This window comes from Colletotrichum fructicola (genome assembly GCF_000319635.2).
Source record: "Colletotrichum fructicola Nara gc5 chromosome Unknown KSG_Nara_v1_contig02, whole genome shotgun sequence".
NCBI classification, from domain to species: Eukaryota; Fungi; Ascomycota; class Sordariomycetes; order Glomerellales; family Glomerellaceae; genus Colletotrichum; species Colletotrichum fructicola.
The window spans coordinates 1,577,262-1,594,823 of NW_027094052.1; the positions used below are offsets into that span (position 1 = coordinate 1,577,262).

A 17,562-nucleotide genomic window follows, 5' to 3' on the forward strand; every position below is an offset into this window, starting at 1 on the left:
GCTGTTGAACCGAAGAGGTCCGCTTCGACAACAACCGACCAGAGGTCACGGCTCCTAGTCATCGTCGATGGTTCCGCCCAAGCCGTAGCATTCGCAGGGGCGGAGAGACTTATCCGGGCCCTCGGCGCCCTGAGCCGCTTCAACGTTTGGTCGAAACCTCAAGAATCTGAACATACGAAGGTCTTATGACCTCTCTGTTACAGTGAAAACTTGGCCAAAAGATCACCGTCTTTGTGTGTTACAGAACATGCGTCAATCGCATCGTCCACAAGCAGACCACCCGCCTCATCCCCATGACCAACCTCAACAGCAACACAAACCTGAACACGACACTTTGACAAGCACACCAACATATCCAGCACTCCGTCCTAGGAAAGGGAAACCAATGGATCCCACGCAAACGTAAGCCATCGCCGTTTCCCAAGCGGCCACCCACCTCGTGTCCACCCGTTCTCATCCCATCCCATCCCATCTTCCCGGAACAAACTCCCCGCTCGCATACCCGCTCCGCCGGAGGTGTCAGCCCGCAAGCAAGTTCCCATCATCCTCATCAGCATCAAACTTCAGACCTTTCAACTCGGCACGAACCGACGCAGCATGCGTAGGCCATCTTTCCACGCATTCATCCACGCAAGAACAATACGTGGATCATCAACCTGAAGAATGAGATTCAAAACTGCCGTTCGCATGCGCAAGATCGCCACGCTCCTCAATCGTCGCACCTCGTGTATGCGTCACGTAGCAGACACAGCACACACAAACACACACATACATATCACCAATGCGCCGCGCAACCAGCACCTTCGCAGAAGACGGCGTGGCCATCATACTTGAGTTACGGAAACATGAAGGAACATCGCAGTAAAGCTGCCGGAGCAAGAAGATCTCAGTCGGGTCTAACCCGGGCCTTCTGCCGCGGACCACTGACTCGGCGGGTAAGAAAGGCCCGCCTCAACAAGCATCCTCCATCTTCACTGCCGCGCTCGCGTCTTTCTGCCCATCGCATTGCGCGAGTGCGAAAAGATAAAACATCACATTGTCGGGGACGAGAGCGATAGCGATCAAACAACCGTTCAAGAGAACAGATAGTCGGCATTTCATCCAATCCTCGGACATAGACAACCCAAGTTTCAAAGTCGGAACATGCCCGCTCTACACCAGAATTGCGATATGCGATATGGATGGCGATATGGGCCGCATTGTATGCACAATCGCGCCAGGGTCGTAAGTCCCCAGCACGAACGATATCGCTCTGCCTGCTATCGCCCTTCATCCCATATCTGTATCTTGCCCCCCTCCCTCCCCGGTCCCACGCGCGCGTGCGCCGTAGTAAATGTAACGCAAGACGTGATAAACCAGCGCTGCACACTGGCCGCATTCCGTGATCCGCTGTCTGGATGATATCTTTCACGGTTCCCACAGACCTGGTAACGAGCAAAAGGAGGACGAGGTCCAGACCATGTCAGCTGCAGTCTTCACAAGACACGGACGGAAGTCCAAGGAGGGGCAGGGGGAGGAAAGACGGCACGTGGGGGTGGGGGGAAACGCCAGGCTGCTCGTTGAAACCTGCGCAAGTGTGAGAGAGGCAGGCTGCTTTGCTGCTCGGCATCCAGTGTCCAGTTCCAGCCATGCCAACAGGACGACGTGTGTTTGGCAGCCTACCTTACCAAACACGCAAATTCCTCTCTTATCGTTGGCTAACCTTAGCTTGCCTGCCTACCCCGACAAAACGGTGCGCGGGGACATGGACCGCCGCTAGGAGGAGCACCGACGATTCCCGACGATGGCGACGTGCAGGGCACTTTGAACGTGACATGGCGGGGGAGCAGAATGCCTATCTGGAATCAAATCGCTAGGGGGGCTAGACTACGATAGAGTCAGTCGTCGGAAGGCAGAGGTTACAACGCTCGGAACTGTCTCTGCGGTACAGCATTTCCCGCACCTGGTCCTTGCTTGATTCTGGATAAGCTAGATAGATGCCGATGGCTCGAATTTCCCGCGCACACACACAGATACACCGTAGTTTTATTCGTCGGTGAGGTTTGCTGCGAAGCTAGACGAATAGCCGCGGCAGTCCAGTATCTTGGCTTCAAAAATTGGCTCTTTTCTTGGCTCTCGCACTACGGCAGGATGCGTGATGGATGGCAGGTTGGCAGACGGCATCCTCTCTTGTCTCACTGCCTTGGAAACCACGAGCCATGTGCTGCTGCCAGAGGTCTTGTCTTGGACAGCCCCCCATGATGTCAGCGAAGCGACTGACTGGCTTCTGGCACTTTGACCACTGCTGCATCCCACATGGGACTATTATTTCGTGCAGCATGCAACGACCGCCGGTCTCTCGTGAACAGGAGCAAACCTGGCATCAGACGACAGCGGCGGCCGGACTGAAGCTGCTGCTGCACCGGGTCGTTGGACTGGTTTAGCCGGCTGCAGCATGTTGGGACGACACTTTTCGAGAACCCTTTCCCCGCGGACTTAGCGATAATAGCTGCTGCAGTGCGCGAGTCGCGGCAGAGAAGTGTGCTTTTTCGCCCCTCCCTCGTCGCAAACCCCAATACTGGAATTCGCCTGGTTTTGGTCTTGCTTGCTCGCTTAGCAGTGCGGTCATGATGCTGGTCAGCCTACGGGCCTGCCACAGGTGGGAAATCCGGTCAGGATGGGCAGCAGTGCAGCGGCATGAAGCTGTGGCGAGAAGGCAAGCAGGCGGCCCGGCCAGCCTTTTGCGGGATGAACCACCACCACCGCCCAGAGGGTGACACAGAAATCGTGATAACCCAACCCTTCGGCGTTCCTACCTCCCACATTCCAGCTTCTGCATAGAACAAACACTAGCTTCAAGCAGAAAAATGCGACCTGTTGGTGTGAGTGTGTGTGTGCACCGGAAGAAATAGGATGTGGTGCTTTAGCCAAGGCCCGGAAAAGCGCGCCCATCCATCCCAAGAGATCTCTTGGAGCTTCTCCAAGCCGGACTTGGCTCCAGAAGGGGACGGCGCGGGACTGACCGCCCCAGTCCAGCGGGTGAGGCGACAAAGGAAGTGCTGTCTCTCCTTTGGTCTTGTTCAACAGGCGTGGTCGCGTCGTCCACCACGGCGGTAGCTTCTTGGCTAACGGTGTGCCTCTACGGCGATTGGGCAGGTCTGCACCGTGGTCGTGGATGGTCATTACCTGCTGTAAGGGTGTTACTTCAGTGGCCTGTGGTTGGATGTGCCTTGCATTAGCGGCTACCGTGTATGGGTTCTGGATTTTCGGCGACCACGACGAGGGTTGGCTGTCTTTGGAGTGCTGCTCAACACCGTTCCAATGAAGCCTTAGAAGGCCCGAGGAGAAGGAGGCCTGCCAGTGCGCGTTGGACGGTGAGGTGTGCATGCCGGGCAGATGGCGCCGGACGCCCATTACCTACCTGCTCCTCTACCTGTTACCGGCCGGCGTCCTCCAAAAACAGGCGTTGCGCTGTCGCGGCGTCTCGGCCAATTGCTGGCGGCGTCGACGTTGCATCGACTCGGGCATATCATTCTGCAATGAGGGAAATTGACCGAACGGCAGGAATAGTTGAACATCACCACCACTTGACACCCCCCCTAGAACTGGAGAGGAGAGAGCCACCGAGCGGCGAACCACCGTTGATCAGGCCCGTCGGCGCTGGAGACACGCACCGTGGCAGGCCAGACAAGCTTTGCAACTTGATTGTGCCTTGGCACGGAAGGGTCCCTAGCTTGCTCTTGGCGACCAGCGTATCTGCGCTCGAAAGGGGGAAGTGCACTGGTGAATGGGCGGGAACCACATGGTTGATGGGGAAGAGCGTGTTGGAAGGACGTCAATGATACGAAGTTTCCTCCCGCGGAGACGACGAAGAGAGGCACGTCTGCCAAGTTTTCCTCCCCTTTACGAATACACGTATCCGCGATGACGGCAGAGATGATGCTCCCAAGGGATGGATGCGAACTGATGACAATGCGCCCGGGCTCGTATGTGGTCAATTATGATGACGATTATCATGTTGGGCGTTTTTTGCTGTTCCTATGCGGAGAGCCAATATGTTCCAGCACCGCCCGGCTTGTCTATCAAGGATTGCGACTGCGATTGCAGAATACGCAAGTACGCGGGTGGAGGAACGAGAAACCGCGTCCAAGTTCCAGACGGCACAAGCCGCGCCGGGCGGCCGTTGAGCAAGTGGAGGTTGCGAGAGCGAGAACGAAACACGGGGGTGTGGTTTCTGTCTCTCTATCTCTCTCCTCTCCATTGTTTTTTGGTATCATTCTCAGTCAAGTCAATTTTAGAACAAAATGTGAGAAATGTTTAGATGCGACATTGACAGCCGACGCTACTGCGCGACTGCGTCCAACGGCACCCGTCAGTCATGTCACTTTGAAATCTGCGCTTTGTCTCTACTGCCGTCCCGTCATTGCACAGCGTCGAAAAAGAAAAAGGAAGCGGTGCGCCATTGCCCACGGTAAGAAAGTATTGACGCAGGGAGAAGGAGTCGTCAAGCGAGACAAGCGAACAGGGCGCAACTGGGGGCCGTAAACTGAACACTGGGTCTGGTCTGCCTCATCCAGAGACAACGAAGACGTAAAGTCCAGGGTTGTTTCGCAAACATGATGAACATTTCCAGTCAATGCGGCAGAGTCATGGCCATGTCAAGGCAGAGCGGAGCAGAGGAAAAAAAGACGGGTGATTGGCAGGGGCAAAACGAGTCCAACGACAGGAAAAGGGGTGCACGGTGAGAGAGGGGATAAAATGGGTGAATGGGACAAGATGGGTCCTGTAACAAGCGACGGGGGAAAATAGCAGTGCAGACGCGGCGGCAGCGAGCAGCAGGGGGACGGATTGGCTGCTGTCGCTCATGATTTCAATTTGGGGCGATATGCCGTGGGGAGAGCCGATATGAACAGCAGATGCACCACCCATGAACCATGCCTGTTGGCCGCTGCCGTTGAAGCGGGACGTGGACGTAGAAATCACCAACGGGCCGGGGGTAGATGAACGTCTTTGCCGTTGGCCACTTGCTCCGATTTTTCTTGCAAGCTTTGGGTTTGAATGAGAGCGAGTGTTCGTAAACGAGTGAGACTGAGACTTGGCGTGAGACTGGTTGAGTGAGAGGATGGAGAATTGGAGCCTGCAGGAGCGCAATACGAACCCATGTGAAGGGGTAGACCAAGAGGAGGAGATAGGCAGTCTATTCGTACGTGTAGGGACGAATAAAGAACGGGGGAAGCGTAGACTCGGCCGGTTGGCCCAAAAGACCCAATTAGGAACCGAGGGTGCTCTTCAGCGAATGCAGGAGGATGGAACTCCCAATGCCATGGGACAGAATGCGCATCCTGACTTGCTGCCATCATTGTCGCGTCCCTTCAAGCAGGGCAGAGGCGAGAGGTAGCCAGGGATCGTGCTCTTTTTGCGCCCACCGTGCTGCAGGCAAACAAACCGGGGTAAGGCTGTGTAAGTGCACAATGCAACGAGCGTGAGCATAAGCATGAGAAAGCTGCCCTGGACTTGCGATGCCGATATGGAATGAAGTCATCCGTAGAACAGATGGCATATGGCAGATGGAGATGCATGATAACAAGAAAGAGGGGTCCGCCATCGTTGATGTTTCCACGGGCAGGCTCAAAGAGGCATGGACTCGATGAGAACGGGTCTTCTATCCGTACTGACGGGGAGAAGGGAAAGGCGCCCCAGCCCAGTTGCGGATTGTGCATCGCATCGCATCGCGGTGCTGTCCATAGCAGGTAGTGTACTGGGTTGCTGGGGACGACAAGGGCGAGAACGAGAACGGGAACGATTGGGATACTCTATCGCGACGTTGGACTATTCTTCGTCACTGGAGGTGGCTTGGAGCTGAATGGTTTCTTGTCCATCGTGCGACGGAGGGATCTGGTCTTGTCTGGGTTGGAGTTTGTTTGGAAGCATGTCTCGTCTGTTGCGTACGCAGTGTGCGCAGCCTTCACGCCGCCGCGGTGGCTTCGCCGTAAGCTTTTGACGGGTCATCTTGGCAGTTGAGCGGCGCAGACGATGACTGACAGGCGGCGGCAGTGGCTGGCTTGGCTGGGCCGCTGTGGTGTTGTGTAGGTTTGTTTGTCCATCTCAATGTCTGTGTCCCAGTCAGTCAGCCATCGCAGAGGAGGCGAACCAGCCTTAGTCTTTGCAGTGCCTCGTTGGAGGACCTGAGCTGTTGCGCACGTACTTCCTTGAATGGAGGGGTAGGTAGTGCTGAGTGTACTGTAAAGGTGTTCTGTTGTCAGCCAGCTGCCAACCAGAGACCAGGAGACAGCGAGATGACGACGATTCATGTGAAGAAGAGGGGACGGCACGAACAGGCAGGGTGGATGGAGTTCTGAATTCTGGGTGGAGGAGGCGACGAAGAGGATGAATTGAATTGAGCCCTCGGAGGCACTGCGACTTGTGCGGCTGACACTAACTGTGAAAGGCATAACTCTGGAGGGAGTGGGCCCGCCACCCGCACAGCACCAGAGGGACGGGGCAGGTGGGCCAATTAGACGTGTTGAGATGCGCATGGAAGGTGCCGCTGGCGGGGGCCTTTCATAAAAGGAAGCCATACCAAAAACGGTAATGCAGATTGGGCTTGCACCTGCTGGGGGGCAGGGGCCTCGAGAAAAGTACGTACCTACCTCTAGCGCGAACCAGTCTGTCTGCCAGTCCAATCCACTGCAACCGCTACTGCAACCTTCTTCCCCAAGTGCGACCACCAGCACCTGCACCTGCGTGTTTGTGCCTGTGCCGTGCTCGTGCCTGTCAGCTGTGTCTTCTTTCCAGGCATTGAAGGAAGTCGCCATCCGCCATCTCGTCCGTCTCTGGCGTCGCCTGCCTCGTGCGAGGTGATCGAGACTGCGACCATGGCATTTGCCGGTCTGCTCCTGCCACTGAAGGGACTGTGACCGACCAGCATCGACCCGTGGCTGATGGTCTGCTGGCGGTGGCCCTTTCCTCTTTACAGCTGGTTGCCGCGATGGACAGGTAGGCCGTGTGGCCGCCTGCTTTTCGACCTGTCGACCGGGTGGGTGGTTTGACTTTTGGGCCCAGTCATCACAGACCTAACTCAATTCGCCCTTCAGCAGACCTGTGCGCACGAACATGAACATGGAGGGGAAGAAGTGAGAAGACGACGAAGAAGGTCTTGGGCTCACCGGTTGCCCCTCGTCGTCGCCCTCGTCGTCGCCAGGACCGCAGGTGACAGTCCAGCAGCACCAACAATACCCTGCAGATGCCGATTTCACTGGCTTGCGAGGTCACTTCCCCGCAAGCAAGCAGTGGGAGGTACTTGCGGCTAACTTGATTTGGCCTTTTGGGCGCATGGCGGGGGGTCTGGCCGGCGCAGTCTGCCGATGTCGTCTTGGTCCATCGTCGTCGCTAGGAGTCGTGGAGTCCAAGGACCAAGACACGGCCACTCTTTCATCTGGTCTGCTGCTGGTCGCGTGGACGTTGGCGTTGTGCTTGTCCGCCCCCTCCTCGGCTGTCAAGGTCTAGCTGCTGCTGTAGTCTGCCGCCTGTCACGCCTGTCTCCCTACACAGAGGCACTAAGGTAGATCAGCTCTACCGTGGTGGTGGTGACGGTTCTGCTTGCAGCGACTGGCAGTGGCGGTCTGGACTGGTCGTCGCGCCTCTGAGGTCTGAGGTGACAATCGAAGAAGGGCACAGGGACAATGGACGAAGATCCAGCGTCGAAACCCCAGTCCAGCTGGACGACAAGCTCCATTATTGCTCGAACCATTTTGGAAATGGATGCGCATCCACTGGAGCAAACAGCCAGTGGGTGGGATAGACGAGAGGGTACGTATCGCTGTCGAATCCGATTTACGGGAGATGCAGAGAGCAGGTGGTGTGTCAGTGGCAGCAGCGCCTCAGGAGTCAGGCAATCGACCTCTATTGACAGGGAAGCAAGGAAGAAAGTTCACTGGCGTATTCCAAAAGCTCAAAGATTAGCTAAGGCGACGAAACCTTCCTCAGGGCTAGCTAGGAAGCAAAACAAAATAGACACGGCGACTTCTCAGGTACAGCCAGCTCGAGCCCAGGCAGACTGGACTGCACAGATACGGGATACTCGCATCGCATCGCATCGCATCACATCAGACATCGCATCTCCCAGCTCAGCTCAGCATCAGTGCGCGTATTCTCGACGTATTCGCTGTCGCCGCACCAGGAGGAGTCCAAGCTTTTCAACAACAAGGGCCCCGGAAAATTCCACGAGAAAAAAAAGAAATCAGTCCAGAGGGGAGCCACCAGGTCTTGGCCTCCCGTTGCGTCTCCCAATGTCTTTGTGCATCTGCTGGCGGCCGTGGGTGTCTAATTGCTAGTGCACCGCCCGTAAGGACGTGGACGTGAACTTGGACATTGCCAGCTGCCGCCAGTCAGAGGAGAGAGAAGAGGGGGAAAAAAAAAAAAAAAAAAAAAAAAAAAAGAAGAGAGAGAGCGAGAGACGGACAGAGAGAGGAGTCCCCTGCAGATGCAATCTTGGCTCCATTCACATCTTCCCACTCCCATTGAGACGCCCCCAGCAAGCCCCCGGCTGCCACCCCAAGCGAACAGCGGGGCCACCGCTGTCCCCGGTCTGGGTCGTGGTCCATCCACTGATCCAAGGGCCACAGAGAGAGGGACCACCTAGGCAGGTACGTACCCGACAGGGTATGGTGCATCCACAATCTCTCTCTCTCTTGCTCTCCATCCCATGTCAGTCACTCCACGGCCCTCACCCTCACTCTCTCTCTCTGCTCGGCGCACTCTCTCTCGCTCGCTCTCTCTCACACCTGTTTCTGGTTGTCTGCCTTCCCAGGTTTCAGTAGTCAGTCGCTCTATCCCATACTCGCAGTGTCTCTGCCTCTTACAGGCGTCCCCAACAGCCAAACAGCCATATCCATCGCACTGGAGCTTGTATTCGTGTACCTGCTGCCGCCATGCGACTGGCACTTATCCACTCACTCCCAATGTACTCTACCTACCATGCACTTCACTATGCTATGCCTTCCTCATCCACATTCACATCCCCAATAAAACCATCGTGACACCCTCCCCTCCGTGCACGTTGCCTTCCCTCTTGCTCTCTCCCTCTTCCCGTCGCGTCGTCTCTTCGAATCCGCCAAGTTCTCGTTGAAGGTCGTCCCGTTCCAACTGCCCTGCACTGCTGAACGGCCTTGCAGTCTGGTTTCAACGCCCCCCAGTCCTCCATTCACATCAACCGCCATCTGGGTCGTGCTTGCACACAGTCCCTTATTTGTACAGGCACACCCTTCAACAAGGCAGCTCTTCCTGCTTGTGCTCGTCGTCGGTCTTGTTCTCGTCCTCGACCTTCTTCAACACCTCCTTCCCTCCATCCTCAGCCGCCTTATCGACCTCTCTCTCCTCGACATCTTCCTCCCTTTATTCTCTCTCTTGGGTGCTTGTCTCGCGTCCTCCCTTCCAGCGTGCCAACCAGCCCCCGGTTGACATCACAAGGCCCCTTCCGTAGGCCTTGACTTGGAGAGAAACACCCGTCATTGGAAAGACAATTCGCCTTGGCTCCTCGCCCCCGGCCGTCATCTGCCTCTGTGACTGCAACCGCGCCGTCACCTCACCTTCTGGCTGGGACCATTCGAGTGGGTTGATATCAGGCCATCGCCGCTGGACTTGCGCTGCTTGAGCACCGTCTGCCTCTCCTGCCACCAGAACACAACCACTCCGTGTTCCTCGAGCTCGGGTGTTGCAGAGTACCTGCCGTGTCTACCACTGTACGTCACCCAATCCTCTCTCCTAATTGGGTTTGCGTTGATCTCAATTCCTGCCTTGCATAACCTGCCTCTCCCCAAGAAGACGCCTCACCCTCACCCTGTTGTGCAACCCAACCTTTCCGCCGCTGATTCATACTTTAACCTCGCCATGCCCTGACTAACCCGCTTCCCAGTCTGCCCAGCAGCGTTTTCTTGGCAATTGTCTAGTCTCCTTTTCTTCAACAACCGGACAGACATCTTGGGGTGCTTGGATCCTTCTGTCGAACACCTCTACACAAGCACAGCACCACCGAGTATCGTATTCTTAGCAGGCTCGCCAGCATCTCACCCGAGCAACTCGCAATGGCTGCCACCGTCGAAAAGACGACGGTCGACCCGACTGTCGCAAGCATCTCTGTCCCCGAGAAGGCGGCCTTCACCACCACCACCGAGGGTATCCCTTCTGCCAACTTGACGCCCGTTCCCACGACGACCCCCGAGAAGAGTCTCGACCTTCACCGCGACAGCAACCTTTCCACCCCACGATCCTACCGCAATGAGAACCCTTTTGACACCGATATCGAGGCTATGATCACTGCCACCTCCTCTTCCGATCCCTACGCCATGAAGACCATCACCACTACCAAGGCAGACTGCCCCACGATATGGCCGGGGAAGCAGGACTGGAAGGCTAGGGCGAAGGCTGCCAAGCGTCAGAGAGATCGCAGCTCCTGCGCCTGCATGGCGAAAATGAGCAAGAAGAACCGCATCATCACCAAGATCGCACTTGGTCTACTCGTTATCGGTGTCGGCGTCGGTGTTGGCTTTGGTGTCAGCAAGCCCCTCGGCGCACCCATCTGGGGCGATACCAGCAGCAACAGATAAGCGAGGCACTTGCAACAGCAACAAACCTTGCCAACGGAATGCCCACGGGGTGCGGATCATCATCTAACCAACCCACGGATCAAGCCGAACATACTCGGATAATACCCAGTCAAAATCCGACGCCGTACATTCGAGTCGCCTTCCCTTCAGCTTGTATTATATACAACGACTTCTACACTTTCACCAGGCCCCGACGGCCACATCGGGGGCTTTCTGTTTTCAACTTTTATTGTCGAGCTTTGTCACCAAAGAACGGGCGGTAACGGACCAACCATAATGAACAGGCGTTTTCGGAGTCAATTGCATGGACAACAAACTAGCGAGCGAGCAGCGGCACTTTTCGATTCAGTATCCTACCACAAGGGAGCAACCCACCCTTCTCGTAGCCGTGATACGCGCGAGCATGGGATGGGCTATTGGGGCAACTGGGCGCGAGACACCACCTCGTGTCCGCGTTCGCGGGAGCAGGAGCAAGGGCTTTCCTACTTCATTTCTCAGCAGGGGAGAACAGCACCAGCACTTTTTGTACAAGGGTATTGGGGCGCTTCTACAACAGCGTTTTTGGGAAGGAAGCACGCAGTTTGCGACAACTGCGGTTTGTGAGAAAAATGGGATTATTGCGGAATGGGATCTTATTGTCCGGCTACTATTAGACGGCCACTCTATTGCATTAGGGTATCAGAGAAGAGCAATCAAAGAGTTTCAGAGGGCAGCCCGCGGTCGAGAAGCGCTCTGGCCGACGGGCTGTTCCCATTTCTTGGTTAACACACACTTTTCCTCACGCCTCACACCATTCCCGATGATTGTCATCAGGGTCATCCCTCCTCTGATGTGTTTTGGCCAAAGTGATTGACTTGAAACAACGCACGTTTGTTGGGGTAGACCCTTTTCCACAAAACAATAGCTGACAGTTGATAGGCCACTCCACCTCGGCACTCGCCCATTCATGCTTTGGTCTTCTGGGACGGACCCAGCGGACGGCATCCCAACCGTCTTTCCGTCCTTCCAAGACAAGATTTTGAGTTCGAGTCTTCCCTTCCCTTACCTTCCCGTCTCAGAGTTTACGGGATCTCTTTGCTTCATCCAAAATCTCGGAAAGGGAAGGGAGAGAACTATAACGACGAGTGTTAGAGGATCCGCGGTTCGTACTCGATGAGTTCTCACGCTGGCTGGCTTCCGCGGGGTGTTTGCCTGGATTTTGATTCTCTTTGCTCTTTGCTATCTTGGTTATTCCCCGTCCAAAGTTGTACAGTATACCCTACAGATGCTCTCCCTCTCTCTCACCCCCTGTCTTCCTCACTCATCCAAAGTACGAGGGCGCATCGTTCTTCCATCTGCGGTATAGTTTGGGCTCTTCTCCATCTGCGACAAAAGCGGTAAGCATGGTAGATGCGCCTGGTCGGAGCTCCTGCCCGCCTTGGACAAGATACAGATGGAACGAGCCAAGACGGACGGAGAGCTTTCGAGATGCGGCTCTCTTTCTCGCACACGCATGACAGGGATAGGGATGGCGGTTTGGTGCTCTTCCCTTCCCTCGGTTTCTTGTGTCCGTGGGCTGTGGCCTTCAGACGACCCGTCCGCAGGAGGTGCAGAGACTGGGCCACTCGATGAGCGGCCACGCCTTGCAGGTGTCGCACCGGGGCGGGAGGTTCTTCGGCGCGTCCGCGGACTGGGATGCGTCGGTCGACGAGGATGAGCCCTCGCCGGCGGCGACGTTCCTCGGGCGCCGAGACGTCGCAGCCGTGGTGGTGGTGGTGGTGGTGGGCTGGCCGGTGGCGGCCGCGGCCGCGGCTGTGGTAGCCTCGTTTCTGTTGCCGCTGCTGCTGCTGGCCTTAGCCTTGCCCTTCTAGGGCTTGGCGGGCAGCTTGCCGGCGGCTCTGGCGCTCATGCCGGGCGGGATCATATCCACGTCGGCGACGGAGGTAGAACTGCAGGAGGAGACGGAGGACGAGTAGTTGAGGGTCGGGGAGCGGCCATTGTTGTAGTAGGAGGGGATGCCGGCGGCCCAGTCGGGGGTAGAAGGCCGGGAGGGCACGAGGTTGGTCTCGGCGGCTGCGGGGGCGGTGTCGGTGGCCTGGGAGAGGGGACAAGAGTTAGTTGGGAATCGTCTTGAGTGTCATCGTCTTGGGGTTTGGCTGGGGGGCGGGGGTGGATGACGATTTGGATCACGCCGTCGGCGTCACGGCCCACGATCAGGCGGCGCGAGTAGACCTCCCCTCCTCCTTCTCTCCCGTTCCACCCCCGTCTCCTGACCTCTTGGGTGAGGGGCTCGAACTTGAGCCCGAGGCGGGGCCGGGACGGGTCGAAGGTGGAGGGGTACGAGCCGCACTCGGAGAACGTGTGCCGCCTGCCCCAGCCGGGGAGCGTTCCGTGGGGACGGCCTTGGCCGCTGCCGCGGCTGTACGGCCACCAGGAGGCTGTCCAGAGGGAGGGGAGGGGGATAGGGGGACGCGGGTGGCAGAGGGAGTTGTAGGGCACGCCGCGGTCGTCGGTATCGGTGCTTACCTGGTTTGTGACGGTGTCGTCCTCGAACCACCAGTACTGGCGCAGGGGGGCCGCGGGAGCGGTGGAGAGGTCCTGGAGCTCGATGTCGCCATTGGGGTGGTTGCGAGGGGCGGCGGCCCTGTTGGTGGTGGTGGTGACGTTCTTCTGCTTGGCGTCGATCTTGCGGTGGGTGTAGGATTCGTAGGCGCAGAGGATCATCACTAGGATGGGGACGAGGGCGAGGATGTAGAATGTGGGAGTGATGTCGCCTCGGACTGCGGGCTTGTGGGCTGGGCCGGAGGGGGTAGGAGTGGGAGTGGGAGTTGGAGATGAGGAAACAGCGGTACTGAGGATGCTGCTGGAGTTGGAGGGGGCGTCTGTGACACGGAGCGTGATTGTGGTAATGGAGAGGATTTGAGAGGGGTCTTGGAGGGAGGTGGTTGAGATCGAGGGCGATGTGGTGGCGGTTGGGATGGGGGTGGAAGGGTCTCTGGTGATTGTGGTGGTGAGTGTGAGGGTCGCGTCGGCGGGGAGCGGGAAGGGGAGGTACCTGAAGTCGGACATTGTGATGGGAGTTCGCCTCGAGTGAGGTTCGTTTGGTGTGGTGTGTGGTGAGGGTATCGCCAGATTGGGTTGGTGTTGTGAGCAAACGAGGCGCGCGTGTTCCCGGTCTGTTGTTCAGGTGAACCCCTATCCTAGGCTGAAAGCGCTGCGTCTGTTTTTCTCAAGTGAGAAACCAAATGAGTTTAGGAGATGAAAAAGTCACTTACTTCTTGGATTGCGTCGCCGATTTTGTGATTGTTGATTTTTCGCGTGGGAATGAAGGAGGGAAAGGGGAAGTCTCCCTTTTGAGCGCTGGCGTTTGCGCGCGGATGGATATATGCGCTGTTCTTTTGTCACTACTCACAGAAAGCCTAGAGCAGGTCTTCGAGGGTCGAGGGCTGAACAAGTGTGAGTCTGTTCACAAGTTCGAGAAGAGGTGAGATGCGGGTGGGACAATAGCTTTGTTGTGGGCAGGAGGGTGTGGCAGCAAGGTTGGTGGTGAACAGCTGAGCTGGGTCCCCAGTGCGGTCTGGTTTTTCACAGATGGCCTGTGATAAGACGGGCGGGCTTCTTGTGTGAAGATTCTGAAGGGGAAGAAAGAAATTGAGAAGGGGTCTTTCTGAGCGGTTTGTGTGGGATCTGGGGTGGTGTTTGGGATGAGGGTGCTTTGTTTGTCGGTGATATTTAGGTGAGCTGATGGTTTGGGTGACTGGGAGGAGAGGAACGAGGCAAACTTGGAACCAGACGAAAAACAACAAACAAGAATCTTGAGAATCTGGGATACGCAGGTATTCGACAAGTTATTCGACTTCAGTATTCTGCGATAAAGCACTCACGATCCACCATCACCAATATCACCAGATTCAGGGGTAAACCCGATAAACCCAGCGCCTCCACGAAATAAACCAAACCATTTCTCTTATATCAGGTGAGTCAAAAAATCATCATGGAGACTCATACTCGTGCCGTCGTTGCCATCGTTAGCGTTGCTGTCATGGTCGTCATCGGTGGTGCTGCGGCGATACTATTTGTCTGGCGGGAAGACGCGCGCCTTCCGAAGGAGGTCCGGGAGGAGATCGAGTCTAGACCTTGAGAGTGCCTTCAATATGGGTATCTGAGGAGCAGTTGAAGGGCTCTGCTGCTGCCAGTCACGACACGTAGAACTTTGGTTTGTAAAACTCTGCAATCGTAATATGTTTTCGCACATCGTTACGTATATTGTCTTCCATTTGGTGGACTTGTCTTGATACCGTCGTTGCTTTCCAGGAATCTTTCCCGAGAAGGGGTTGGCTTGGATGCTGGTAAACGCCGCTAGGGGTGACATTGTCTACAAGATCTTTTGAAAGGCACGCGCGAGGCGGTGGGCTTGCATGTGGGCATGTATTCAAAATAACTGACAGAGTCTCTGTGATGTCCGAGACAGCGGCAGAGGGACCTCAAGTTAGCCACTTTGACGGGTAGGGTTGGTCTGCATCCGTGAACTGGAAGCCACTATCACATTGCGCCGAGGAGTTCTGCAATGTCAACTCGATAGCGATAATTTACGCGCGTGTATGTCACTGTCTTTCGCTTGATGCTTCTCGACATTACCCATGATTTCTGTGGCGACCCCCGACCATGGTTCACATACCACGGTCGTGGCACATGAATGGCAGGCCCAAATTGCCGAAACGGTGGATTCGACTCTTCTCCTTTCCAACAAGGCAGCTATCATCTGCGATGCCTTCTCGGCTCAACTTGGCTGGGCTGGGCTGGGCCAGCCCAATCTCAAGGAGGCAGGCAGGATCTGTGGAGGAAGGCAGGAAGGCTGATGGCAGTAAGGACCCCGCCTGAGGAGCGGACTTCAAGCAGGAGGTCTCGCGATACAGGAGAACGCAGAGTAGGCGCAGTGGCTAGAGGGACTCGCAGATGGCTATGCTGGTATTTACCGAGAACCCTCCTGCCTTTGGCATCAAGAAGGCAAGGCACTTGGAAAGTGGCTCTGGCTCACCCATGACTGCCCTCCTAAGAGATACGTCCACCTTCCGCGATGGCTCACTGTTGCTACCTTCCACTTTCCCATGGGACCGAGGGGATGCCACGGCATATACCCCATGAGCGTCGGATGCCTTCCCACCTTGACTGGTTCCTGTCGCTTCACTCCTCACGGCAGTCGCTTCTTACCTTGCTATCGCCGACGCAGTTGCTTTGGTCGATGCCCTCTTCCCCTTCTCCGTAGAGTGGTTCTTTCCTCCAACCTCGTTATCATAAGTCTCTTGGCCGATCATCTCTCCACTGGGGATCCTCGTACCTTCCTGTCGGCAGTTTCTCTGCCTCTTTCGACGTCATGATGCCTTCCCTGAAGCCTCTGGACACCACTCATGGAAGGCAGCGTCAGGCCTCCTACCGCAGGAAGTCTCGCCGATCATCTGCAACAGACAACCGCGAGGCCCCTCGATGGCAAGGCGATGGATTATAAACAACCGCCCCCGATCCCGCCAGTCTCCAGATCTCTTGAACTTCATCACTCACATCCCCCAACCATCATACCTTTTTGCAGCATCAACCACGCAACATATCTTCCACCACCACAGCTTCATCTTCCAAACTTCGTCTGCCGGCCCTCGTCAGCCGAGCCTCATCTTCCAAGCCTCTGTCGCCCAACGTCTGCTTCCAAGCTCCACAGACGGCAGGACGACTCTTCAAGCATCACCCACACAACGCCCACCATGGTCAAGCTCGCTCTGTGGATGCCCTTGCTCTCGCTTGCAGCCTTCGCTGTGACAAGTCCCGTCCAGAGTTCCCCTGACGGCAGAGACTTGAGGTCACCAGACAGCCAGGATGAGAACCTTTCCGAGAAAAAAGAGCGTGTCAAGTCCGCGATTTCAGAAGGCATCATGTTTGTCTCTGATCTCACCATCAAGGCCATCGACTCATTCCCTCAAGAACTCACCGACTTCGTCTACACCATCCTCGATGACTTGAACGTCGCCGTCAACCAAGATGACATCGACAACAGTGACCATGCGAACGAAACGGCTGACTCTGGGATCAGAGACTTGAAATCACCCGACAGCCGTCCTGAGAGCAGTCCCTACAAGAAAGCGATCATCAAGTCCACCGCTTCATACTACATCGGCGTCGTTCATAATCAAATCAAATGGGAAATCGACCAATTATCTGAAAAACCCTTCAACTTCTTCTATGGTCTCCTCTCAGCCTTGGATTTTTCTAGACTCAAGGACTTTCCTCAAGGACTCCCCCTCTTTATCAATGGCATCAAAGAATACGTCTTCGAATTCTTTGAGATTGAAAAGACTCCTACCGAACGCGATTCCGCCCAGACCCCTGCGTTCGAAACATTCAACAGTGCCACGGAATTGATCAAACAAATGATCGCAAGCAATTTCGGGATCGACTTGACACAGGCGTTCCACGAAGCCATCCCTGAGGGCGTCATGGAGAAGTCCTTTGCAGACTCCAACGACAACAACGACACCCGCGAAGTTGAATTCACCGCAACGGAAGCCCACTCTTCATCCTTGGTGGAGGAATGTGCGCCCGGGCACAAGCTGCATGACTCCTGCGCGTCAGAGGGAAGGCGGTGTCTCGGCTGGGATACGCGAGGGCGGTGCGTAAAGTGGTCTTGCCACTGCGTGAAGCAGAAAAGAGGCCTTGTCGAGAGCAACTCCGCGATCGATACGAGCAGTTCCACCAGAGCCTCCGAAGACATGATCACCGACGATGCCGTCGACAGTCAGCTTTGGGGAGCAGAGCCGTGCTGTCCTGGAAATGAGCGACCCCCATTCTGCGCCCTCAGAGACAGAAAATGTCTCTTCTGGAACGTAGATGTTTGCAGAGAATGGGTGTGCCCCTGCGTACCCAAGCTTTGATCTGGCGGTTGGATGTTGCGAGGGTGATTGCTCGAGTATCGGCAGGACATTATGGAGAGACGATGCGCTCATGACCTAGG

At 56.1% G+C, this 17,562-nt stretch overlaps 4 protein-coding genes across 4 annotated transcripts; 2 read left to right on the top strand and 2 right to left on the bottom strand.

Annotated features, from left to right (window-relative positions):
- Window positions 1-5,984: 5,984 nt before the first annotated feature.
- On the bottom strand, window positions 5,985-6,290 carry CGGC5_v003198 (uncharacterized protein; the record flags this gene model as incomplete). The annotated part of the gene is made up of 2 exons (XM_066151095.1): window positions 5,985-6,091; window positions 6,185-6,290. 2 exons carry the CDS (start codon window positions 6,288-6,290, stop codon window positions 5,985-5,987), a joined length of 213 nt encoding a protein of 70 aa, XP_066009576.1.
- Window positions 6,291-10,061: 3,771 nt separating this feature from the next.
- On the top strand, window positions 10,062-10,583 carry CGGC5_v003199 (uncharacterized protein; the record flags this gene model as incomplete). Its single annotated transcript, XM_032020736.1, has 1 exon — window positions 10,062-10,583. One exon carries the CDS (start codon window positions 10,062-10,064, stop codon window positions 10,581-10,583), a length of 522 nt encoding a protein of 173 aa, XP_031882301.1.
- A 1,846-nt stretch (window positions 10,584-12,429) lies between these two features.
- On the bottom strand, window positions 12,430-13,631 carry CGGC5_v003200 (uncharacterized protein; the record flags this gene model as incomplete). The annotated part of the gene is made up of 2 exons (XM_032020737.1): window positions 12,430-12,657; window positions 12,837-13,631. 2 exons carry the CDS (start codon window positions 13,629-13,631, stop codon window positions 12,430-12,432), a joined length of 1,023 nt encoding a protein of 340 aa, XP_031882252.1.
- Window positions 13,632-16,318: 2,687 nt separating this feature from the next.
- On the top strand, window positions 16,319-17,482 carry CGGC5_v003201 (uncharacterized protein; the record flags this gene model as incomplete). Its single annotated transcript, XM_032020739.1, has 1 exon — window positions 16,319-17,482. One exon carries the CDS (start codon window positions 16,319-16,321, stop codon window positions 17,480-17,482), a length of 1,164 nt encoding a protein of 387 aa, XP_031882200.1.
- Window positions 17,483-17,562: the final 80 nt, after the last annotated feature.